Here is a 26,731-nt window from a genome sequence, read left to right as displayed (position 1 = left end):
TTTTTTTTTTTTTTTTTTTTTTTGAAGGATTTTGTATGTTGGGATGTGGGGTGTCAAATAACTCACTACAAGTGGGGCACGTCTTTGTCTTACTAGGTTTCAAGATGTATGTTGTTAGTGTTGAGGATTGTTGGAAGGGAGTCCCACATTGGCTAATTAAGGAGATGATCACGAATTTATAAGCAAGAAATACATCCCATTGGTATTTGTTCTTTTTTTACGGAAACCAAAAGCAAAGTCATGAGAGCATATGCTCAAAGTGAACAATATCATACCATCGTGGAGAGTCATGATTCATAATATAGTATCAAACCCATGCCCTTAACTTAGTCATGCTAATCGAATCCTCAAGTATCCAATAAAGAAATTGATAGCCTAGAAGGTGTAGTCAAAAGTGACTCAAGTGTCGAACAAATGGTGCACTTTGTTCGAGGACTTTAGAGAAGAGTCGAGCCTTGATTAAGGGGAGGATGTTCAAGGCTTCACAGACCTCAAGGGAGGCTCTATGGTGTACTTTGTTCGTGGAGAGGATTGTTGGGAGGGAGTTCGTAAGTAAGGAATACGTCTCTATTGGTATGAGGTCTTTTGGGGAAACCAAAAGTAAAGCCACGAGAACTTATGCTCAAAGTGGACAATATCATACCATTGTAGAGGTCCGTAGTTCCAATAGTATTATTTCAAAATGGTTTATGCTAATCTGTTCGTCACCAAATTCATAACTAGTACCTTAGTTTTTGTTTTACAAAACAATAAAGATATATAAATTGTTCAACAGAAACTTGAAAGCATGAACTGGAGAGATGGGTTTTTGATTAATTGGATGTTTTGATTGTGAATCCAACAGGTGGGGGTGTGGGCCGAGCAAATTCCCATGGACATATTCGGACAAGGAGACATGCTATTTGCTAGAGGGAAAGGTAAAGGTTACTCCAGCAGGATCAGATGAGGGGGTTGAGATTGGCGCTGGGGATTTGGTTGTGTTCCCGGCAGGAATGAGCTGCACTTGGGATGTCTCAATTGCTGTGGATAAGCACTATAAATTTGGTTAGCTGTAGCTAAAAGCCTTTGTATGTTCATGAACTTCATTGCTCCGTTCAACCGAATCGAACCGAACCAAACTGGATTTGTAGGTTCTATTACTAAAATTTTCCTTCTTGTTTCCCCATGGGGAGGGCACGATGACCCGTCGAATTCACTCAGAATTCGCCAACATAAACACAAATAAAATCCTCGAATTGCACATATAGAAAGAAAACGAACTATTTCTATTTTCAGAGCTTAGGTATATGAAGAATGACTTTTTGGTCTCTTTCGTCCCGTGGTTAGGACATTGTCTTTCCATGTCGAAGACACGAGTTCGATTCTCATAAGGAATAGGTACTCATTCCGGGTAAAAGTAATAAGGACTTGATTTTCACTAATCAAATAAAAATTTCCTCTACTTTTCACTCGAAATAGTTTATCCCCTTTAGAATGAATCTCAATCATTTGTCAATAGTTCTCTTTTGATACAATCCTTGCAAATTTGAAATTTGAATATTCAAAATACCTTTTGATACAATCCTTGCAAATTTGAAATTTGAATATTCAAAATACCTTCATCAGTTGACTTATGTTCTCCCCGTCTTAAAAATCTAAAGGGATACAACAAATAATTTATAACATATTACTTATTTTTCGTGCCCATTTCAATCACATCGTGCTATGTGAACATTTAAGTAACAGTATCGACGACAAAACATAATCAAAATCACATTTAGGTAACGGTATCGATGACAAAACATAATCAAAATCAAAAGTTGGAACGTCGTTAAAGACTAAATTTATAATTTAATAAAATAAATGGGAAGAAGACATCTTAATGGGCAGCTATTTCCTTTTCATTTTACAGATTACTCAGATATGTTAGCCTAAACAATGAATGCCTTTTTCCTTCCATCCTCCCTAACACAATGGACTTAACCTGAGCTATGTGGTGTTACAATGGGATAATTACACCATATCTGTTTATTTCTTCCCCCAAAATAACATAAACCAAAAAGGGGGAAATGTATTTTTTTTTTTTTCTTTTTCTTTTCGTCACGGTCGTGGTTACCTTATCTTGCACGTTTCTATAGACTCACAGCTCTCGATGACATCTCTGCCTCACCTTCCTCCATATTATCCTATAAACATATTGTTTAGTTGCAACAAAGAATAAAACTGATATGAACCACGAACAAGGAATTTCCATACCTCAAGGTCCAATTACAAGGACGAGAGCCAAGAAGTTTCAACAAACCTTGTACACTTATATTCAAGCTATGGTGAGCTCATCAAATGAAATTCTAGAAGACGTTGGAGACCTTCTTTATATGTTGTGCAAAGTTGAGCTTCAAGAAATGTGTTTATTAGTCATCTTTTGACTAGTTCCATAAATTCAGCTGAGTTCATTAAATGCAACTTAAAGTGCATTTAATGCATCTCTTTCTTAAAGCTCAACTTTGCACAACATATAAGGGAGGTCTCCAACGTCTTCTAAAATTTCCTTTGATGAGCTCACGAAGTTTGTTGTAATTTCTTAGCTCTCGTCCTTGTAATTGAACCTTGAGGTATGGAAATTCCTTGTTCGTGGTTCATATAAAAAATGTTAGGCCATATTTGAAAGAAATGGTACCTCTGATTCCTTCGACTTGGTTTCAGCTAGATACCGCTCCAACGCTCCATCACCACGAAGAATTTTGCCTCCGCAGCCTCTCGAATTTAGTGAGCCAACGGATTCTTCGTCAACGACAACGGCGTCTACTCTTTCATTTCCAGTCTTGACGTCGGGGATCTAAACCATTTGAGAATAGAAATGAGCTAATGTTGTAATGAGCTATATTCAGATGGATGATTTTGGCATCAATACCTCATACATGGCTTCTGCAAGAACGGTTTCCAGTATGGCTCTCAAGCCTCTGGCACCGGTGTTCTTAGCCATTGATTTCTGGGCAATCAGTCTCAGTGCTTTCTCTGTGTAATGCAGCTTCACCTGGAAATCGAATGGTGGTTCGGCTAAGATGGTCTCTACTCCACAATGATAGGAGAGAGTTTCGTGTAGGAAAACGTAGAAATCGTTGCATGAGAAATTAAATACTTACATTATTCATGCCAAACAACTTCTTGTACTGCTTACCGAGGGCGTTTTTCGGTTCAGTGAGGACCTGTTAACAACAGCAGGTCCAAGTAAAGTTTCGATCTCATTTGGGTTGTAGAAAGAAAATGGCGAAGAGAATCAACTCGGATAATATTTTGGGTTTCGAGCTCATTCGAGGTCTAAGCAACGGAGGCTTTATGTAACGGCCCAAGCCCACACCGCTAGTAGATATTGTCCTCTTTGGGCTTTCCCTTTTGAGTTTTCCCTCAAGGTTTTTAAAACGTATGTGCTAGGGAGAGGTTTCCACACCCTTATAAAGGGTGTTTCGTTCTCCTCCCCAACCGATGTGGGATCTCACAATCCACCCCCCTTCGGGGCCCAGTGTCCTTGCTAGCACACCGCCTCATGTCTACCCCCTTCGGGGCTCAACCTCCTCGCTGGCACATCGCTTGGTGTCTGGCTCTGATACCATTTGTAATGGCCCAAGCCCACCGCTAGCAGATATTGTCCTCTTTGAGCTTTCTCTTTCGGGGTTTCCCTCAAAGTTTTTAAAATGTGTCTGCTAGGGAGAGGTTTCTACACCCTTATAAAGGGTGTTTCATTCTCGTCTCCAACCGATGTGGGACCTCACAATCCATCCCCTTCGAGGCCCAGCGTTCTCGCTGACACTCGTTCATTTCTCTAATCGATGTGGGACTCCCACCAAATCCACCCTCCTTCTGGGTCCAACGTCTTGGCTGACACATTGCCTCGTGTCTACTCCCTTCGGGGCTCAGCCTCCTCACTGGCACATCGCCCGGTGTCTAGCTCTGATACCATTGGTAACTGCCCAAGCCCACCGATAGCAGATATTGTCCTCTTTGGACTTTCTCTCAAGGTTTTTTAAAACGTGTCTGCTAGGGAGAGGTTTCCACACCCTTATAAGGGTGTTTCGTTCTTCTCCCCAACTGATGTGACTATCTTATAGGACAATTCAGACAATATTTCATATAAACAAAATTGTTAACTAAATATTAGATCTCTAACGAAGTTCTTTCTTCCAGTTGTGGTGTTCTAGATGAACAATAAAGAAATAATGATGGATACCTGGACAAGCTGTTCTTCAGTCAAGGCTGATAAGCTAACAAGAATTGGAAAACGCCCTATAAACTCTGGTATCAGACCATATGCTATAAGATCAGAACTCTCAACCTGGAAAGCACGAAATAGAACGTTTAGACGAACTTTAAAGGGACTCGGGCATTATGTCGAGGGGACGTATCATCCCAAAAATAAAGTAATATTCATTGACTATGCCAACAAATCCAAAGAGCTTTCGTTCTCACCGTTTCCAGCAACGAAGATGTAACAGCAGCGCTCGTAACCCCTCCCATTCTCATGTTAGCACGAACAGGCGCGCCAAAACCGATAGAAGAATCTTGCCGTCTATCAGAGATTGTCTTTTCTAGATCTATGAACGCTCCACCACATATGAACAAAATATCTTTTGTATCTATCTGCACATTTTCAAAGCAATAGCCAACATCAAACCTCATAAAGGGATTGTATGCACAACAGGAAGTCTCTATGAAACTATATCTGAAAATATAAGTACAGCAGGGTGTGAATGTCTACAAGGGATGATTCTCAGATTATAATTAAGAGCTATAAATGTCTACAAGTGATAGACTCAAGACTTAGTTTATGTACTTTCACATCACAAAAGGTTTGATGATTGACTTAAACATTCACCCACGCTACCTTACTGTAACGGCCCAAGCCTACCGCTAGCCGATATTGTCCTCTTTCGGCTTTCCCTTTCGGGCTTCCCCTCAAGATTTTATAACGCGTCTGCTAGGGAGAGATTTCCACACCCTTATAAAGAATGTTTTGTTCCCCTCTCCAATAGACGTGGGATCTCACACCTACATAACTGTCTCTTTACCCATCGTTTCCAGCCTTGAGCTTATGCTCGCAGCTTGTAGGCACATGAAGTCTTGAGTGACCCCAAACCTGTGCTCCTACGTGGATCTTTGCTTCTTACCTCAGGTCTCAATTATTTGGGTTTTCCCTTTCGGGCTTTCCTGTAAGGTTTTAAAACGCATCTGCTAGAGAGAGGTTTCCACACCCTTATAAAGAATGCTTCGTTCTCCTCTCCAACAGATGTGGGATCTCACATCTACATAGTAACTCTCTTTACCCATCATTTCGAGCCTTGAGCTTATGCTCGCAGCTTGCAGGCACATTAAGTCCTGAATGACCCCAACTTGTGCTCCTACGTGGATCTTTGCTTCTTACCTCAAGTCTCAATACTTTGGGCTTTCCCTTTCGGGCTTCCCCGAAAGGTTTTAAAACACATCTGCTAGAGAGAGGTTTCCACACCTTTATAAAGAATGTTTCGTTCCCCTCTCCAACCGATGTGGAATCTACACCTAGTAACTCTCTCTTTGCCCATCATTTCCAGCCTTGAGCTTATGCTCACAGCTTGCAGCACATGAAGTCTTGGGTGACCCCAACCGGTGCTCCTACTACGTGGATCTTTGCTTCTTACCTCGGGTCTCAATTATTCCCTGTTTATTCTATTTATGTGTGTACATGTATACATGTAATACGTGTAAAGCTCTCTCTAAGCAAGGATAAACAAATTTCTTCAGAAATATCTGACAAAGAAAAACAATGGACACTTGCATACAGGTGAATAAAAGAAACTCGAGAGTATGTTTTCGTATATATTACCTGAACGTTATCACCGCGAGGATGTTTTCTCGTCCCCTTCTCAGGAACATTTACTATCTGACAACAATTCATACCCAGAATTTAGGATGGGGAAATATAAGTTTAAAATAATACAAAATTTGAATCTTGAAATGACAACATACACAAATCATGCAACGTGTTTCTTAATTCTTATAGTGTTTAGTGTTGGACTTGGGACAGGGCTTAGAGATTGGATTCTTTCCTTAAGAACCCACATTAGAAGGAATCGATCTCGATCTTCAATACCTTCGATGGAGAAACCACGTAGTTTTAAACCGTTCGATGTATAAAAGAGAAAGTGCAAAAGGCAACGGTTCTTAAAAGGCACTTTTTTATCTTTCGAAAACCTTTCATTTCAAAAGATCAAGATTTTTATAAGAACTAGAAAATATTTTATTCCAGAACATCAAGAAGACAAGCGGTAACGACCTAGGCCCACTTATAGCAGATATTGTCCTCTTTGGGCTTTCCCTTTCGGGCTTCCCCTCAAGGCTTTAATACGCGTCCGCTAGGGGAAGGTTTCCACACCCTTATAAATGGTGGTTTGTTCTCCTCCCCAACCAATGTAGGACATCATAATCCATCCCCCTTCGGAGCCCAGCGTCCTCATTGGCACTCTTTTCTTCCTCCAATCGATGTGGGACCGCCCTCAAATCTACCCCCTTTAGGGCCCAGCGTCCTTACTGGCACACCGCCTCGTATCTACCCCCCTTTGGGGAACAGTGAGAAGGCTGGCACATCGTCCGGTGTCTGGCTCTGATACCATTTGTAACGACCCAGGCCCACCGCTAGCAGATATTGTCCTCTTTGGGCTTCCCCTCAAGGCTTTAAAACGCGTCTGCTAGGGGAAGGTTTCCACACCCTTATAAATGGTGGTTTGTTCTCCTCTCCAACCAATGACCAGCTTAGCAGGCCGAAGAACAAGACGCCCCTTCCCTACGAACTTACAAAAAAAAACTCCCAATCTAAATGGCTACTCCTGAGGCCGTGAACTGTATAAGGTCACAAAAACAATCAAAAGAATTGTATTTATCTGAAAAATTCTAGCACTTCTTTCGTCCCAAATAAGACACAAAATAGCCTTCGCAGTGTTTGATCATAATACGAACTTTGTCTTTCAATCCCCAGCAGCTCAAAGACTCCACCAGCCACTGATCTAACGCCAAATAGTGTCACCAATTTAGACAGAATAAGTTACCAAAGTAGTTCCACTCTCTTTTGCATAGGTAGGGGAGATATTAAGGTTAGGATATCTTCCAAAGGAGGAATCGCCAAAGGAGGAATCGCCCTTTCGGGTACCGAACCTCCCCAAATTAAAAATGATACGCAAAAACAAGATATACTCGACCCATGTGTTCTATGGAAGATTACATAGATAATAAGATTAATCAAAGAAGGTGACTGCATCAGTTTTAATCTACTCATGGAGGATAAATTCTAAAAAGAAAAGGACGTTTTTTTCTTTTTCTTTTTTTTTTTTTTTTTGCTTTGGTAAGAAACCGAGCTGTAATTCAGATAAAACGAAAGAAAACAAGGGCGTGCAAAAACAACACTAAAAAGAAAGTGAGCCCCTCCTGTACCTCCTTACTCGATCTATCCACCTCTCAAAAAATCCTAATATTTCTCTACAAAAAACGAGTTTGCCACAACACATTGCCTTTCTCACTGAAAATCGACACAAGGACCTCCTCGTTCATAGAAAAGCAATCTCTCCTCCAAGCCACATGTAAACCAAAAGCCCTCGACCATCTTCTCGAAATTGATGGTGCAAAATGACAATCGAATAGAAGGTGGTGAAGGTCCTCCTCCAGTTGTCTACAGAGAATGCACCATTGCAGTTGTACTAAAAAGGAAGAGTGGCGTTGGACCTAATACATAGTGTTCACCCGACCATGTAAATGTGACTCAGCAGATTACCTCCCAATGGCAGCCCAAGATAAGTGGATGAAAATTGAGTCACCCCACATGCAGGTTAAGAAGCCCAAGAACTTAATTTGGTAGAGCAACAATTGGGACCAATGATGGGACATCGACCCCGGTTAATCTTAAGGCTAAAAATAGCTTCAAAGAACGACAAGAGTACATTAAGATTAACGAAAGAGCTATCACGGCCTGAATAGAAGAAAAGAATGTCATTGGCAAACTAAAGATCGAGTCAAATGAATCGACTCCTTTCCCACCTTAAAACCCTCCACTGCCCCCTATCCACTCTAACGACACAATTCTATACCATACATCTTCACTAGTATAAAGAGGAAAAGTGACAAAAATATTCCCTTGTTTAAGACCTCTAGAAGAAAGAATCTTTCCTCAAGGCCTCCCATTAACGATGATTGAAAAGTTTGCAAATCTTACATAATTCTAGATCCAAGATCTCCACTTAAACCTAAACTCCTTGTAACGACCCACCCAGATCCACCGCTAGTAGATATTGTCCTCTTTGGGTTTTCCCTTTCGGGCTTCCCCTCAAGGCTTTAAAACGCGTCTGCTAGGGGAAGGTTTCCACACCTTTATAAAGGGTGATTTGTTCTCCTCCCCAACCAATGTGTGACAATCCAGATGGTCAAAAGCTTTCTCTAATTCAACTTTGAAGATAACCCCTTCTATTTGCTTCCTATGGTCTTCAATCGCTTCATTAGCTATCAACACGTGGTCTAAGATTTGTCTTCTAGCTATACAAAAGCCTCGAGATTTAGAAACAGTACTAAGAAGGACCTTCCTCAATCTATGATCTTATATAAACACGTACAGGCTAATGGGTGTAAAGCCTTTAACTGTGTTAGTCTTATCTTTCTTAGGGATACAACACACGTCTCACTCATCCTAGAATCAATAATGCCCCTTTCAGTAAAAGATGTACACAAAAAAAGAACAAAATAATGTACAACCTGAAATAGCATAACAATTTTTTCGTTAACACGTTAAATTGGAAAAAGTAATGCACTGGAAGTGATAAAGTTTGATCAACTCACAGTTCCTTCTAGCATCTTCAATAATGCCTGTTGAACGCCTTCACCAGAAACATCTCTGCTAATATTTAGACTCTCAGCCTAAGAAGAAGAACACCAGTGGGTTTATGTTGATATAGTAGATCTAGATAAAGGAAGCAATTGATTAAATGAAGAATCGTGAAAACCTTCTTTGTTATCTTGTCAACTTCATCAATGTAAATCATCCCTTGTTGAGCTGCTTGTACATTGAATTCTGCTGCCTAAATCAATATAAAATGTGCATCAATATCAGCAGCTCATAGATTAATTAGCAAGATCTGGATAATTATAAAATAAACGGACTGTTCAATGGGGAGAAAACATTTAAGTAAGAACCAGATGTCTTGCACTAGAACAGTCATCGAGCATCCAATCAGTTTAACAAAATGGTGACGAAACGACATAGATGTATTTCTGTATACCAGAAAAGGCATATGATCTTGTGGAAGAACAACTTTAACAGAATGACACGAGTTTTAACCAGCATTCAAATCAAGAGCATGGAAGAACTTCATCAATCATAAAGGGACGAGTTGAGTTAAGGCAAGCAAATATTTGCTTATGTTTCAGCTAGCTGGTGACAAAATCCAAATTAGTGGTAGTTTCAGGTGTCATTTGGGTATTAACATTTTCTCAGTTTGTTGAGCTGAATTATAAGTCACTAGTACACCATATCAGCAAGCTACAGGGTAATTTCTAAACACAGTTAAGGAAATTAAACATGAAACTTACAGCAAGTAGCTTGTACAAAATCGATTCGACGTCTTCTCCAACATAACCAGCCTGCGAAAAGTAAAAGCATCCTCTCTTAATTCAATAACAAATTTTATTATCTTGAGAAGAAGCTAATATTGTATGAACTAGTGTTGGAGGCTTGGAACACATGGAAAAATGAAGAAAATTAGAGCAATGTGTATTCTGGTTCTCTACTATCAAATTAATGGATTGCTTCTACATTTTGAGAGGAAACAAACAAAAGGATAAGGCACCTGTTAATGAAAACTGTAAAACTTTATCTTCGAAAAGTCGACTATGTAGACTACAAGAAGAAGAAATTTCAAAATACAAGGACTTATCACTCCAAAACCAATAATAAGTAAAGCAATTAACTCTATCCCATGCAGCTTCCACATTTTCATCCTCATCTTTGAAGACCATCTTCTCATTCAACAAATAGCCAACAGAGTGTCTAATCACATGGTTGGTTTTTCCGGGCATATTGTAACGGCCCAAGCCCACCGCTAGCAAATATTGTCCTCTTTGGGCTTTCCCTTTCGGGTTTGCCCTCAAGGTTTTTAAAACGCGTCTGCTAGGGAAAGGTTTCCACACCCTTATAAAGGGTGTTCCGTTCTCCTCCCCAACCGATGTGGGATATCACAATTCACCCCCCTTCATGGCCCAGCGTCCTCGGCACTCGTTCCTTTCTCCAATCGATGTGGGACCCCACCAAAACCACCCCCTTCGGGGCCCAGCGTCCTTGCTGTCACACCGCCTCGTATCTACTCCCTTCAGGGAAGGGCCTCCTCGTTGGCACATCGCCCGATGTTTGGCTTTGATACCATTTGTAATGGCCCAAGTCCACCGCTAATAGATAAGTATTGTCCTCTTTGGGCTTTCCCTTTCGGGCTTCCCCTCAAGGTTTTTAAATGCGTCTACTAGAGAGGTTTTCACACCCTTATAAAGGGTGTTTCGTTCTCCTCCCCAACCAATGTGAGATATCATAGTCTTCTTGTTTCACTTTTAGGCACCTTATGCAACAATCAAGACATATCTCTTCACGAAAAGACCAGCGCACGTCAAATGGAATTAGAAGCCTATAAATTGTGAAAAGAAGCAGATTAATACTGAAAAGTTTAATGATGTCATTGGAGCCACCTAACACATTAACCATACAATTCTCTTTGATCTCTTATCAATTTTCCGCACTATCTACTTCCACTTTGTGGGTTAGGGCTACCTAACTCTATAAATAATTGTAATCTTCCACCTGATCCCAGTGGGGATTGCAAGAGAAAATATGTATACAATAATGTGTGGTCTATACCCATTGTCCAAAACTTTCCTTCTAGTTCTAGTCAGACATCTTTCACACATTAGTTCCTAATTTATTTCTTCTTTGGATTCAAAGCAGTATTTTATCTTCCATAAAAGAAACATTCCATAACATTTCAATCCTGGCTCTCAAGGAAGTCTCTAGGGAACCGAAACTTGATACTCCGAACGGAGAAAAGCTACTTTGGTCAGTATTTTGAGATAGAAAAGGAAAGTTTCTTAACACTTCTAAATCACATGGCTTAAAGCACCTCATAATTGAGTAGTGGTACAAGAAAGAACTAATATCATGAAGTTAGGATATCTCCATCTGACATAGCCCTCTCCCGTTCTTTACCGCTTAGTTGCTAGCCTCTTATCTCGTTGAGAATCAACCTAAGACATACCCAACCATCCCAAGAATTCTGCTGCAACTGAGCTACCCTTTGTTTCAAATAATTAACAAAAGAACGTATAAGCAAAACCGTAAAAGGCGGTATGCTTTCTAGTCCGAAGAAACTATGAATTTTTATCAATATGGCAAACCTTAACTTCATGACTTCATACAGAAGTTATTAAGTTTAGCAAATCATAAATGGGTGAACATGAAATTATTCACAAAGGAAGAAAGGGCACAAGATGATGACTAGGATGTGCCAGAAGCTCACAGTAAACATATGAACACCTTCATATTTTACGGTTTCCCGTTCCGAAGGGGAACAAAGAAAGAAAGAAACTCACCTGTGTTAAAGTTGTAGCATCAGCAATGACAAATGGCACGTTCACAAATCGAGCCAAAGTCTTTGCAAGGAGTGTCTTCCCTATATTACAATTCGCAAATTATGCCAATAACAATCAGAGACAATACATTGGAACTCGATAAGCGTATTAGTTCATACCAGAGCCTGTTGGGCCCATTAAAAGAACATTGCTCTTTTCTAACTCGACGTTATCATCATCATCTATCCGATCTTGGGTACCTGATTCAGTTCCCGACCTGCAACACAAATCCACAACACCAATAGCAGCTAACTCATGGACATGAACGGAAGGGAAATATTTGCATCAAAACGAAAAAAACTAACCCTTTTTGCAAGGAAGCATGATATATTCGTTTGTAATGGTTATGTACAGCCACAGAGAGTACCTGTGAAAGATAAAGAATGCTGAATTCAAATTTTAACAATAGTTCACAAAATAATGACACAACTTCCCCTTGCAACAACAATCACCTAAATTTGCAAAACTATGTTCTTCAGCACCGAATATTATAGCTTACATTCGTTCGCTCCTAGTTATCGATGTGCTAGAACGTGGTCAAACTTCAAAGACCAAGTAATTGGAGAAATTTAGAAAGAAACTAAAACATGACAAGCTGGGCATAATTAACTGCATGATAGCTGAATATATGTCCATTTTTATGCAGAAAAGCCACCATGAAATGCATACAAATGATAATTCTATTAGATCACTGAAAAAGAGTATGCAGACCTTCTTGGCTTTTTCTTGGCCAATAACAAATTTGTCCAACCCCTTGCAAATCTCTTTTGGAGTTGGTAGATCCTTCCCCAAATTCGATCCACCCCACTCACTCTTCTTACCATCACCAGCGCCATTTCCACCAGAACCGGAGGTGTTTCCACCAGGACCTGTAGCACGAACGAAGTTCACACCAGGCACAAATGGCGGTCCCGGAGGAGAATGCACCGCCAACCCATTGACGGGGGGCGGTCCAGGAGGCCAATTTTCAGGCGGTTCTCCACCAGACGATCTCATAGTTTCGAGTAACGAGACTCTCAGCCTACCATTCGCATAATTTTCATCTGAAGAACCGATGATGGCATTACCTTTACCATCTTTGCTAGTGATCCTTTTTACTGCCGTCTTCGGTTTGGAATTCAGATTACCGATCTCAATGAAGCTGCCCTGTAGAGGAGCGATCTTGTAAGGGCGGAAATAGTAAGCGGATTTGCAATTGGGGCACAAATTAACAGCCTCGTAAGCTTCTCTTCCTCCAGCAGCCTTGGGAGGAGCATCACCAGAAGGAGGATTAAGGGTTGGGAAATGGCGGCTAGAGAAGATGATATCCATATGCTTGGAGCAACGAGGGCAATTGGCCTCCGCCCGAATCTTACGGATTGGAGTACCTGTGTTATTGGACTGTGAATTGAAATCATCGGAACCAGACCCGCCGTTGTCCCATTTGTACCGCTCCTGAACGCCGATAAACGATTCCCGCCGGCGATAACTCGAAACATGAAGATAATTGAGATGGGTCGAAATGGGGCAAATCTGGGTCGTGCGGTGATTCGGATTTGAGAAACAGAGCAGCCTTATCGCCTGTAACTTCTTCCATTTCAAGATCGCACTTCCACCACTGCCAGACATGAGAAATTTGTATATAATCCAACAAAGATGAACAAATAAGATCGTTCGTCAAGAACCCAGATGAAATCCAATTCAGTTCAAGCTCTAAATCTCAAGAACAGAGAGAGAAACAGAGAGAGAGAGAGGGACAAATCGACGAAAAAGGTGCGCATCAAATGAAAGAGTACAAACTTGGCAAGGAGAATGTTAATTTATTGAGAAAGAGAAGGGTGTGGAATATTTTATGATTGTGAGGATGAGAAGGAGAGTGGGATTTGGGAAAGAAAACAGGGAGAGGAGCGAAGCAGGGGAAGATGAAATTGGGAGAGTTTCAAGGAGAAACTCTCATGGTGAGCAATTCTTCGTCCACGCTCGATTTCAGCTCTCGAATGGATATTGTGGATTTTCTGTAATTTATGTCGGAATTTTTTATTGCTCATGATGTCTCATAAATGGTAATTCCAATTTCTACCATTAATCACATAAATTCCACTGTGTTTTTATATTTAGAAACACGATCCAAGTATGAAAAAAATAAATAAAAATGAAATAAAATAACCATACGTGGAGGTCGGATCAATAAGCATGACAAGAAACATTTATACATTATCATACACATTCAATTGTGTTTTTTTTTTTTTTAAACAAAATGGTTAAGTTTCAATAGGAGGTCTCTTGCATTGAGACTTCGTTATAACAATTTTGACTAGTGGGTTCATCAACGTACAAAATGTAGCTGGGGCGTTCATCAAGTCGAAGGGCATTACTAACAACTCAAAAGTCCCATATCTTGTTATTCACGTTTTTTTGGGTTCATCTCCCTCAACAATGCGTATTTGGTAGTACCCTAATCATAAGTTTAGCTTTGTGAAGTATTTTGGCCGCATGAAGTTGGTCAAATAGGTCAGATATTATCGGTTAGGGATATTTGTTATGTATCATCACCTTGTTCAATGTTGGGTAGTCTATGCACAAACGTAATGTCTCATCCTTCTTTTTCTAAAATAGTACGGGGTCCCGTAGGGTGCCTTTGCAAGGCAGATGAATCTGCAGCCAACAACTCGCCTAGTTGCCTTCTCAATTTGGCTAGCTCTAGTGGAGCCATCCGATATGTCTTTTTCGCTAAAGTTTGACCCTAGAGAGAAGCTCAATTTCATGATCAATGCCCCAACGAGGTGGTAGTGTTTTTGGCAAGCCCTCTAGCATTATGTCAGCATAACTATTCAAGACATCCCTAACTTCACTCGGGATAGGTTCAATGGTGGTTACATCTTCCAGCAAAGGTATGGCTATAAATGTGGCCTACTCTTGCACGAGCCCTCTTTTCAATTGTCAGGAGGAAATTATTATGAGGTTAACAGATTGTTTCATATTTGCGGGGAGTAAGTAGGATTGTGATTGGTAATCACTATGCACTTCGCTAATGACATTGAAATGACTTTGTGCTTAAGGAGGAGATTCATTCCAAGTACCACGTCGAAATCAACCATGCGAACCACGACTAGGTTTATTTTTCTTGACCAAGCCCCTAGTTTAAGGAGACTCTCTTAGAAACTCCAACATAGATAGGACCTACGAATTAATAGCTTTCATTTTTCCAGGGTCCTCTATTATTGACTCCCAATTTACGGGCTTCTTGGTCATAGATGAAATTATGAGTCGCGCTTAAGTCTACCAGGATGTTTTTGTTGTGTCGCAAGTTTATTGTCGGGTCTATGAACATTATCCCCTTCTCGGTTACTTCCTTTGGGTCGACCTTCTTTTGGATGGCGACAAAAATTTCAATGCACCCATCTCGGGGTTATGTTCGTCTTCCTCTTTTTCGGATGTTGGCTCAATTCCCGAGTCGTTGCTCTCTTGTATGGAGACTTGGAGCACACTGAGGAATGCTTGATGAGGATAATAAGACATCCTATGGGTGATTTTGCATAACAAACACTGTAAAGGTGTCGTTGGATAGTTCCTTTGGGGGTAGGGTCCTTGGGATAGTCTGACGTTTGTACTCTAAGGAGGTCTATCTATTCCGCCATTTTGTCTATTGTTCCCTCTGTTTGGTCTATTGGGATCTTCAATCCACTGATTTGGTGGCTTATAAGGTTTGCCCTCAGAGATTAGGGTTGGTGTACTCTTTCTTTGGAATCTAGCTTCGTCCCCAAAGTCTAGGAGTCTCTCTACAGCAGCAAGTGCAGTGACAAGATCTTGAATCTTTTGTTTGTATAACTTTATTCTGGCCTAGGGTTACAATCCTTCGACAAAGCAGGATATTTTTTCCTTCTCAGACATATCGTGATGTTTAACATTAAAGCGGAGAACTTCTAAATGTAGTCTCTTATGCCTCTAGTGTGTCTCAATTCTTGAAGTTTCCGCCTTACTATGAATTTTACATTCTCATGGAAGAAATGAGTCCTCAATTCCCTCTTGAGGTCTTCTCATGAGTTTATGGTGCATGACCCATTTTGGATATCATTCACCTTCGAGCGCCACCAGAGTTTTGCATCATCCACGAGATACGTTGTGGCGAACATTACTTTCAAGTCCGCTAAGCAAGTTCCTGTAGCTTTGAAGTATTGTTCTATATCAATGATAAAGTTTTTTAATGTCTAGCTCTTCGACACGTCCTTCAATGTGTATGATAGAACTCTCGAAGCTAACTCCACATTACAAGTTGTTCGATCGTGTGGTTCTTTCTTCTAGGGAGTCAACCTTAAACATCAATTCTTTAATTGACAATCCATCCAATTGGTCGTCGATTGCATCCATTCCATCGAATTTTGCACTGAATTTCGTCACTCATCGTTCGAGGAAGCGGATAGTGTCGAGAATTTCCTTTAGGAAGGACATGTCATATTCAATCTTAGTGAATCACTCGACTTGCGACTTAACCAACTATTTTATTTTAGTGTCGACATTGTTTCGGTCTTCTGATGGGACTAGAAGTTAATGAAGCTCTGATACCACTTGTCACAATTGCATTTTTCTTGCAACCGACTAGTGATCGTGTAGACTTTGCTCTAACCCAACGAACAAGCCAGACGTGTAAAATCGAATTTTACGGACAATGTTAGTGTATAATCGAGCCTCAAACCATGCTTTGAGAGAAAAAGTTTTAGAAAACGTGGTCGAGGAAAATCATTGAAAACATGTTGGAAGCAAGCATTGTGAAAGTCAATTGCATTGAACCCATGTAGACACGTAGACAAGAAAGATTACAATACTTGGCCAGGAGAGGTTTGATGACTACTTGGTCCCCTATATACATCTTGAGACATTTCAAGCATGACAGACCCAAACATGATTTCGCCCAACCATCAAACAAACAAAAAAAAAATACAATAGTAAAATAATACAACATGAAATCAAATAAAGGATGGGCATACAAACATGGGCAACACCCCTTGGACTGACGAGGGGTTACACTCTATTTTTTCTAACTTTTGTAGAAAAAAAAAACTTTTGTCTCTCTATCTTCAAATATTAACTTTTAATTTTTTTTTTTCTAAAAAATATGGTACTATGTTTCCAAACCTGTCTCGTTTCATCCCAAAAACATTACTAAATTATTCGAAGTTCGTTTACACAACGAAGAATCATGGCATCTCTTCCCATCCAACCTCATTTGAATCAATTAGTTCTATCAGTGCTCGAAAAATGCAGCCATCTCAATCACCTTAAGCAGCTCCAAGGCTTTCTCATTTCTCTCGGTCAATCACAAACCCAGTTCTACGCCTTCAAGCTCGTTCGCTTCTGTAACCTTACTCTTACTGATTTATGTTATTCCCGCTTCATTTTTGATCATCTATCTTCCCCAAATGTCTATCTCTATACTGCAATGATCACAGCTTATGCCTCGGAGCTCGATTCTAAAGCCGCGTTTCTTTTGTACCGTAACATGGTCCGCCGAGGAGATCCTCTACCCAACCATTTTATTTATCCCCATGTACTGAAGTCGTGCCCTGAGCTTTTGGAGTCCAATGGCACGAAAATGGTTCATGCCCAGGTTCTGAAATCTGGATTTGGTGGATACCCAGTTGTCCAAACGGCCATTGTTGATGCCTATTCGAGATTCCGTACGGAAATTGGAATTGCCCGACAGGTGTTCGACGAAATGCTTGAGAGAAGTGTAGTGTCTTGGACGGCTATGGTTTCGGGGTATGCGAGGCTTGGGGACATTGATAATGCAATGGCGTTGTTTGAGAGTATGCCTGAGAGGGATATCCCTGCTTGGAATGCTCTTATTGCTGGATGTGCTCAAAATGGATTCTTCTGTGAAGCAATTGGGTTGTTCAAAAGAATGGTATCATTGGCTTTGGAGGGTAATAAGGAGCGTGAAACCAAGCCGAATAAGATCACAGTTGCATCTGCACTATCTGCTTGTGGACATACTGGGATGCTTCATCTCGGTAAGTGGATTCATGGTTATGTTTTCAAAACTTATCTTGGTCAAGATTCATTTATCTCAAATGCTCTGTTAGATATGTATGGGAAATGTGGCAATTTGAAAGTTGCTAGGAGAGTTTTCGATATGATTACTTTAAAAAGCTTGACATCATGGAATTCCTTGATAAATTGTCTTGCACTCCATGGTCATAGTGGAAGTGCAATTGATTTGTTCTTAGAGTTAGTTCAATGTGGGGATGGCGTGAAGCCAGATGGGGTTACTTTTGTGGGTGTGTTGAATGCTTGTACTCATGGAGGATTAGTTGAAAAGGGTTACTCATACTTCAAAATGATGAGGCAGGATTATGACATCGAGCCTCAGATCGAACACTTTGGGTGCTTGATCGACCTTCTGGGTCGTGCAGGGCGGTTTGAGGAAGCAATGGAAGTTGTGAAGGGAATGAATATTGAACCAGATGAGGTTGTATGGGGTTCTTTACTAAATGGATGCAAAATCCATGGCCGTCTAGATTTGGCTGAATACTCGGTTAAAAAGTTGATCGAGATGGATCCAGAAAACGGCGGTTATAGAATTATGCTAGCAAATATATACGCCGAGCTTGAAAATTGGGACGAGGTTCGTAGGGTTCGGAAACTTTTGAAGGAGCAAAATGCTTACAAAATACCAGGTTGCAGTTGGATTGAGGTTGATAATCAGGTTTATCAATTCTATTCTTTTGACATGTCACATCCCAATGCAGAACAAATATACAAAACCTTAGAAAGTATGATCATCTTTATGTAAAAAGCAAGAGGATATTCAGCATTCATCTGAGAAAGTCGAACCACGAGAGGATCGACAAGCTCTACCAAGCTCTTCTCGCCTTCCATTGGCACTGTCTTCCATTGACAACAGGTGCAAGACAGAGGGACGGTAGTTCGAGGCGATTGAGCGATAAGTTAGTAGAGAAGCCTTTTAGAGTTCTATGAACAAATCAAGGGCTATGTGCTAGTTCTATGGCGTTCATGGGTATGTGACTACTGTTTTACTGATGTTTACCAAGTTGTTCATGGATATCTATTAGTGTTCTATGGCAGGTGTAGAAGGATAGCTAACCTAAAGAGTGGAGGTTCCCATTTTGGGAAGATTTTGTATCAACACTTGTGATGAGGTACAAAGAAGGTTACTGGTCATAACCATTGCCCCCATATAAGTCCATTAGCAATAATCATAGCTCGAGCTATGCTTGTTAAATTATCGATGAACTCAAAAGTTTAAGTTGATGGGTTATGATAAATTTAATTATATCAATAATTTAACGTTTCTGAATTTTGAAATAATGAACTCGAAAGTTTAAGCTGGTTTTTTCTTTGGCTCCATTTCTGAATTTTGTATCTTTTATGGATGGTGCTATTTCTTGTTTCAGCTTTAGCTACTTGTGGAAGTTAAGCAAATTTGTTTGTAATTAAACTGTTACATTTTCTTAAAACAACTGTTACTAAGTAATGATATTTTGGCTAATGAGAAAGTTGTCTTAAAGTGTCACGGTCGTACCTCTTCAACCGTTTTGTATGATGATATTGACATGTTTATGACAAGTTTGAAAGGAAACTCAAGCCTCATTCATATTCTTTTGCCTAGCTTTGTGGCTTCGTTGAATCTTAGGCGAGGTTTGTCTTTGCTAATTAAGCACAACTCGTGCAGAATCTAAACTTGTTTGGTTACAAACGTCAGACGAAAAATGTGAATGGGGCTTGAATTCTCCTTAAGACTTGTCATGAGCGTGTCAAGATCATGACGTCGCACGGTTGAAAATGTACAACTGTGACAATTCGTCTCAAACTATACGTCTAGTCGGGCTAGAATGTCGGGAAAATGAGCCTGAGGGTTGAGTGAAGACTTTACAAGTATGTCACAAGTGCTAGATTGAGTAGGACAGTTGCAAGCCAAAATTGAAATTAGCTTTGTGGGTCAAAGCTAGACTCCCTGAGGAGGAAGCCTTACCCATCAACGGTGCATGAACCAAGCTCATCTACCAAGAGCTTGAGATGTCAAATTGTGCAACATTAACTAGAAGGCGTGCCAAGTAGGTGCCTTTGAATAAGTCATTTGCATAAGAGGAATAATGCCAATGGTTGCTAACAAAGAAGTCAAGAGTTAGATGAGACATGCATCGACCAAGTGCTAAATTGTGCACAATGCAAGTCCATATGGGTGGACGACATCGTTGAGAGAAAACAATTGAATTGAATGGGAAAGAGCGTGAGAAAATGGGTTGCTTACCCCATAGAAGTGCTCCAGGAAGCGAGCACACGTGTATTTTTTGAGCCATTGCCTAGTGCCTAAGGTGGGTAGCTTCACAAGAGTGTCGAGCCCAGCATTCGCTCAAGAAGGGAGCATCAGGTTGGACGTAAGCGACATAAAGAATGAAATTGCAGCAAGACGAAGGAAGTGTCGGTGCAGCATTTGCACATAAAAGTGACTAGTTGAGAAGTTGGCTAAAGTATAATGACAATAGGGGATTGTGTTACAAGCTTATAGACCTTGCTTCTGAAAAAGAGTTTTGGCCATGGCGAGGAAATGTTGTGATACAGATTTATGTGCGACTCAGCTATAGCCCTTTTAGCGACAAACATATTTCCTAAGTAGCACATAATGGTGAATCCCTTGAGTAGAGGTCCACAAGGCTACCATAGAACGGAACAAGTGTGACACCTTCTTCTACCAATGTGAAGTCTAGAAGTAGGAGTGCACGTAGTTTGGATTGGATTGAGTTGAGAGATTTGTTTTTACTCAACCCAAAAGTTCGGGTTGGTTGGATTGGTAACCCAATCCAACCCAAAAATTTACGAGTCGGGTTTGGGTTGGGTTGTCGAGTAGTTAATTTTTTTAAATTTTTTTATTTATTCATCATCCATAATTATTCTCTACCATCTTAGAGAAAAGATATTAAAAGTTCACAAGTAAACACAAATCAATCTATAATCATTAAAAAAAATAATTTATGTACAAGAAGCTAAAATTAATTGTAATGTCTTAACGTAGTTTATAATTGTAATGTCTTAACGTAGTTAAACATTGTCATATAACAAAGACAACTAAATACAGACATTTCTTGAGAATGAGTTACTCTAAGCTAAAATTGTAAAATCTTAACGCAGTCAAACATTGTTATATAATCAAAGACAACTAAATACAGACATTTCTTGAGAATCGGTTACTCTAAGCTAAAATTGTAAAATCTCAACGTAGTTAAACATTGTCATATAACCAAAGACAACTAAATACAGACATTTTTTTAGAATCGATTACTAAAAGTAAGAAAATATAAGAATAGATATGGAATTAAAAAAAAAACAGGAAAAATGATTAGATTAAAGAAACTATATCTAACAAAAATAAAAAAAGAAATAGTAAAGAAACTATACTTAACAAAAATAAAAAATACTATAAAAATATACATTAGAATAAATTTATTTATACTCGAAGAACCCTAAATTATCAGAAAAAAATAAAATAAAGTGCGATGTAATAAATTAAAATTATTTATTTTCATTTTTAACAAAATTTTTAAATTTATTCCCTAATGTTTTATCCATTTAATTTGGGTCAATAATCTATCATAAATCATATTCTTAAAATAAATTATTTTTTTTTTTTTGTTAGTTTACTCATATTATAAACAACGTATTTAAAAATAGTATAAAGTGTATGAATAATTGTTGGTTAGTTTATTCCTGTGTTTAAAAAATAATATGAAATATTAACGTCAAAATTTAAAATATAAAAAAGAAACTAAATAAAATAATATTAAAAAAAAAAACAAAAAAGAAGAAAGTAATGAAAAAAATAAACAAATTAATAAAAAGAAGAAACTAAACAAAATAATAGTATAAACGCACATCACCACTAAATTTCTGAAAGGTGTATTATAAGTTTTGTTCGGTTTGGGTCAACTAAAGTTTTTGTCCTATAAATCTAAAATCGAATCGAGTCAATTGGAGTTCAAGAAAAATAACTCAACCCAACCTGAAATACTAATCCAATCCAACTCAACCCCTACAATTCGAGTTGGGTTGGTTCAGCTTATCGAGTTGTCAAGTTGGATGTATACTCCTGTCGAGAAGTGTCTAATTCAATTCTTTGTACTCTCGTTTAGCCAACTCTTTACTTACCATTTTCTAGTAGGAAATAAGTTGCAAAGATGCTTTACTATGATTATGTTGTAGTTTTTCACTTGTATATTCATGATCTTTTCCTTATTTAATCGAGGTAGGATTTTAGTTACATTCACAATTATATTTCAACCGAACAAAGCACATCACCAACCCTTTCATCAAATTGATATCTAGCTATCCAACTCTCTTGATCGAGAGTTTTCTCTCATCTAGGACAACTCGTCTTCTTCATAGTATAAGCTTGTCCAACAGATCTCCATTTTAGTTCAGTTGTAGTTTATGTGTCAACGATACACTTGTTACATACAACATACCCTCTACATATTTTTCACGATGGTTTGAAATTTCCTTCATAACTTTACATTTGGTTTCATCTCAAAACGCTCGTACTAATATTGATGATATCGTCTCTCACTTATATACCCACGATCTTCTCTTTATCTAACGGATACGAGACTTCGGTCGTATTCCAAATAAAAAAAAAAATATTATTTAGAATGTTAAACCAAACATTTTTCACAATCAATCAAACCAAAATGAAATTCAAAACAAATAAATTCATCCCCAGCTTCTGTTATCATAGCCAGTATATAAAACAACAACATCCTTAAATTATTTAGCGTACCTCCAAAAGTCCATCTCTCCCCTCATCGAAAGCTGATTGATTTGGCTAACCGACGACAACCCGTGTTCGTCCTCAAACCTCACATCCTTAGACGAATCCTCATTCCCGAGATGAGACGTAACGAGCCGATCCAACATGGCCCAAGGCTCAGTCATACTTTCGGCCGGTTGGCTAGTTTCGGGATTAGACATCAGCTGCTTCACCATGATAGGAGTGTCCGGTGGCAGCGATGATAGGGTCGGGTAGTCGTAGGCCTCGGAGGCGTCGCCGAGGGACTTATGGTTGTTGTTCATGGTAGAAATGTTGGGGTGAAAGAGGTGATGGGGGAAATGGGAAGGTGGGGCTGTGGATGGCATGTAGTGAAGGGCTAGGTCTGATTTGTTGAGCTCGAATGTGGGCAGGGACGCGTAGTTTTGGTGTGGTTGGCGGAGTTGGTGTTGGGATTCTCTATGCATGAAGGTGCGTGGTGTGGTGATTGAGGCGGATGATTGGGCGTTGTTTAGTTGCGGGTCGGAGTTTGCGCTAGACCCTCCTCCTCCGTCTTCGTTTGTCACTTTGAATAGATTCTTCTTCTTGAAAACCCGGCAAACCACCCACCCGTCCTCCTACGCAAATAAGAAGTCGGGTTATAAGTTTAGTTTTTAAATTTTGAGATTTGGATAAGTAATGGGAATAGAGATGGGTGACTCACAGAGTTATTGAAGTGAGGATCATCGGTGTCTTCGAGACGATATTCGTGCATGATCCAATCAGTCTTCTGGCCGTGAGGAGCTCGACCACGGTAGAACACGAGGGTTTTGCGCATCCCAATCTTCTTGTAAGAGTTTCGAATGCACTTGTCTCGACCGGTGGCCTTCCAGAAACCGGCGTTGGTGGCTCTGTTGGTTCTTGATCCTGTTGGGTACTTCCTATCCTTGTGGCTGAAAAAGTACCACTCGTTTTGTGGCGTCGATCCTATCCTGCATTTCTCTAATACCATATAACAAATTCAATAACCATGTAAAAACTTAATTTTTATATTACTTTTAACATAAAAGGATTTAGGGTTTATGTATATATAAGCTTTTTCTTCAAAACACTACTAGAGGTTTTTATATGACCCGAGAACCTAATCAACTCGAACTATAACTCAAATAATCAAAATTGAGTTGACCTAGATTTTTTCGACTTGGGTCGAGTTGAATTTTTAGAAAATCAAAATATTTGAGTCAGTTCATGGGCTGACATTTTTTAGCCCCGACCAACCCGAAAATAGGGTTACAACCCAACTCTGATCTACTCTTAAAGATTATTACCAAGATTAAGAATACTTGATCTGACTTGTGATGGTTTAATATTTAAAGTCTATGAGATTTTAATTATTAATGTAATATAAGTAGGATATTTTAAAAAATAATTAAAAACCAACCTTACAATCCAACCCTATCCAACCCGAAAATAAATAGTTGAGTTAGGTTTAGTTGTGAACTCTATTCGAACTGCTTAGGTCACTAACCCAACCAGCTCAAAATTTCGAGTTGGTCCAAAAAAAAATTCCAATTCAATCCAACCCGTGTATACTCCTAACATCGAGTGTTAATTCTATATAATTTCATCACCTAACTCGACATCGAAATTCACAAACGTCTCTTTGACCACTAAATCGATCCAAAGGATTTCAACCTAAAAATTATTAATTTAAAACATATTCTTACATCTAAAAATGTGATCATTCTTGAATTTATCATGGAAAGTTCTTCTTTTTCAAACCAAAAAATTAAAAAAAAAATCAATAAGAAACGTAATGCATAGATAAATGGGAAGATTTGAGATGCACAAATCACAAGAAAAATAATTAGCATAGCCATTATAATTTATTCATCTTAATCCTCAAATAGTCAAAAAAAGATGAACTCCCACGAGCACCACCACCACCAGTTTCTTCACGTTGCCGCCGAGAATTAATATCATCATAAATTTTAGTTTATTAATTCAAGACATCAATAATTTAGCATAACAAATCATTGATTATCATGTTAATTTGTAATTAAACATATAGATGGTTAGTTGAACACGACTCTCTGGTATGATATTGTCTACTTTGAGTGACTCTCATGACTTTGCTTTCGGCTTCTCTAAAAGGCCTCACACCGATGTAGATAGCATTTCTTGATTATAAACCCATGATCATCCCTAAATTAGCCAATGTAGGTTCGAGGCTGACAATACTTTGTTAGACGTTTGAGGATTCTATTGACATGACTATGTTTAGGACATGACTCTGATACCATGTTAGATGAACACAACTCTCCACAATGGTATGATATTGTCCACTTTGAGCATAAGCTCTCATGACTTTGCTTTGGGCTTCCTCGAAAGGCTTCATACCGATGGAGATAGCATTTTTTTATTATAAACCCATGATCGTTCCCTAAATTAGCCGACGTGGGACTTTACTCATAATTTCCATCAAAATGCATGCAATTGAGGGTATGGAAGAAATTTTTATAGAAGCAAAATTAGAAAGAAAAATTCAAGTTGAACATTGTTGTTATAGTTAATTACCTTGTAAGTCCCACGGTTCGATCTTGTTCAAGTCGATCTCTCGAATGACTTCCATGTCGAACTTTTGAAACGACACCTTCTTCTTCAAGTAGTAATGAAGGAGCTCTTCATCCGTAGGATGAAACCTAAAACCCGGCGGAACGCCGCCACCACCGCTGCCGCCCGAGGAGCCCATTTATGTGGTGTAATGATAACTATCCTTGTAAGGAATTAGGAGTGGAAGATGATGAAAGGGTATAAATATGAAAGGAGAGTCAAAAGGGGGGAAGAAGAGAAGAGGGTTATAATTGAAAAGGGAAGCGTTGACGGCGGAGACTACGGCGGAGGGGATGGTTAAAGCTATCGTAGAAAGGAAGCATAGGGAATGAGGGGATGCTTTTTCTCATTTGCTAGCTGTAGTTTACTACTCAACGGACTGTATTTTATGTGGATCTCTCTTCACCTCCATTTTAGGAGCGTGTGCCTCCAAACCATTTTAATTAACTCCTATCATATACTTGGTACTCCAAATTAATAATTACTCGGAACCATACATTTTATGGATTTATATGACTCGATAACTCAAGTTTGAATTATATTTTTTTTCAATTTGGATTGGGTTGAATTGAATTTTTCGAAGATTGAAAATTCAGTTCGGTTTGTGAGTTGACATTTTTTTGTTAGGTCAACTTGATCACAATCCAATCCTACACTACTTTTAAAAAGAATAAGAATATGAACGTTTGTAATTGATGTTAGTGATATATGTGATTTATAAATATTTGATATTTGAATCTTATAGGTTTTAGTTATTTGATTCCGTTTGTGGGTTGACATTTTTTTTTTCATGTCAACGGGACCAACCTAGAAATAGGGTTACAACCCAACGCTACTTTAAAAGATGAATAAGAATATGAACAACTGAGGTTAGTGACTAATAAATGTTTGATATTTGAATTTTATAGATCTTAGTTATTAATGTAACATGTATGGTGAATAAGTACGATTTTTTAAATAATTAAAAAAAACAACCTTGGTGAACCAACCCAACCCGAAATACAAGGTTGGATTTGGTTGAGTTGGGCTGTGAACTCTATTCGAGCTACTCGGGTCACCACCTAACCAACTTGAAATTTTAGGTTGGTCTAAAAGATTTTTCAGCTCAACTCATATAAATGTCGTGGGGTGGTTATTAATACAAGTATCCAAAGTATGAACCAAAGTTTTCATTGACAAAAGTTAAAAAAAACTATTAATTGAACCCTAAATTTATAATTTTGTTCATGTTTGGGAGACAAATTCTTTAAGTTGTCGATGACACAAGAAAACTGATGGACAAGAGAATATGAAGCAAAGATATGAGTAAGTTTGGAGACATGCTAATCTCACCCAGAAGCTATAATAGAAGTAAGTTATTCATGTATTTATAACCACTCAAGCTCATCGTTAGTAGATAGTGTCTGTTTTGGCCTGTCACATATCGCCGTCATCTTCACAGTTTTAAACGCGTTTGCTATGGAGAGGTTTCCACATACACCCTCATGAGAGCTCACATCCTCGCTGGCAAACCGTCCAGTGTCTACTCTGATGCCATATATAACGCCCATCGCTAGCAAATATTATCTACTTTTGCACGTTACGAATAGCTGTCAGCCTCACAATTTTAAAATGCAACTGTTAGGGAGAGGTTACCACACCCTTCTAAGGAATGCTTCGTTCTCCTCTCCAATCGATATGAGATCTCACAGTATTCCTCCATTTCTTGGTTGTCATGACATGCCTTAT

At 39.1% G+C, this 26,731-nt stretch overlaps 4 protein-coding genes across 4 annotated transcripts in view; 2 read left to right on the top strand and 2 right to left on the bottom strand.

Annotated features, from left to right (window-relative positions):
• The window catches only part of LOC111436648, a 2,976-nt gene extending 1,734 nt beyond the window's left edge, over positions 1–1,242 (top strand). Inside the window, exon 2 of the mRNA XM_023074363.1 lies at positions 845–1,242. Within this exon, the coding sequence (XP_022930131.1) occupies positions 845–1,049 (205 nt within the window). The 3' untranslated portion in view covers positions 1,050–1,242. The remainder of the gene's footprint in view (positions 1–844) is intronic.
• A 565-nt stretch (positions 1,243–1,807) lies between these two features.
• LOC111436679 (CLP protease regulatory subunit CLPX3, mitochondrial-like) lies at positions 1,808–13,643 on the bottom strand. The gene is made up of 14 exons (XM_023074407.1): positions 12,367–13,643; positions 11,961–12,022; positions 11,775–11,872; positions 11,617–11,696; positions 9,577–9,627; positions 8,991–9,065; positions 8,827–8,904; positions 5,834–5,890; positions 4,444–4,614; positions 4,205–4,309; positions 3,123–3,185; positions 2,891–3,013; positions 2,657–2,815; positions 1,808–2,165 (listed from the first exon to the last, which is right to left on the bottom strand). Exons 1-14 carry the CDS (start codon positions 13,261–13,263, stop codon positions 2,112–2,114), a joined length of 2,073 nt encoding a protein of 690 aa, XP_022930175.1. The 5' UTR covers positions 13,264–13,643; the 3' UTR covers positions 1,808–2,111.
• A 3,107-nt stretch (positions 13,644–16,750) lies between these two features.
• LOC111436680 (pentatricopeptide repeat-containing protein At1g33350) lies at positions 16,751–18,933 on the top strand. Its single transcript, XM_023074408.1, has 2 exons — positions 16,751–18,649; positions 18,718–18,933. The coding sequence occupies exon 1, from the start codon at positions 16,832–16,834 to the stop codon at positions 18,422–18,424; it is 1,593 nt and encodes a 530-aa protein (XP_022930176.1). The 5' UTR covers positions 16,751–16,831; the 3' UTR covers positions 18,425–18,649; positions 18,718–18,933.
• A 3,434-nt stretch (positions 18,934–22,367) lies between these two features.
• On the bottom strand, positions 22,368–25,266 carry LOC111436681 (protein BEARSKIN2-like). The gene is made up of 3 exons (XM_023074409.1): positions 24,968–25,266; positions 23,115–23,392; positions 22,368–23,028 (listed from the first exon to the last, which is right to left on the bottom strand). The coding sequence occupies exons 1-3, from the start codon at positions 25,140–25,142 to the stop codon at positions 22,411–22,413; spliced, it is 1,071 nt and encodes a 356-aa protein (XP_022930177.1). The 5' UTR covers positions 25,143–25,266; the 3' UTR covers positions 22,368–22,410.
• Between the last annotated feature and the right edge of the window lie 1,465 nt (positions 25,267–26,731).

This window comes from Cucurbita moschata, unplaced genomic scaffold, assembly GCF_002738365.1.
Source record: "Cucurbita moschata cultivar Rifu unplaced genomic scaffold, Cmos_1.0 Cmo_Scf00058, whole genome shotgun sequence".
NCBI classification, from domain to species: Eukaryota; Viridiplantae; Streptophyta; class Magnoliopsida; order Cucurbitales; family Cucurbitaceae; genus Cucurbita; species Cucurbita moschata.
This window is presented reverse-complemented; position numbering and strand designations above follow the sequence as displayed.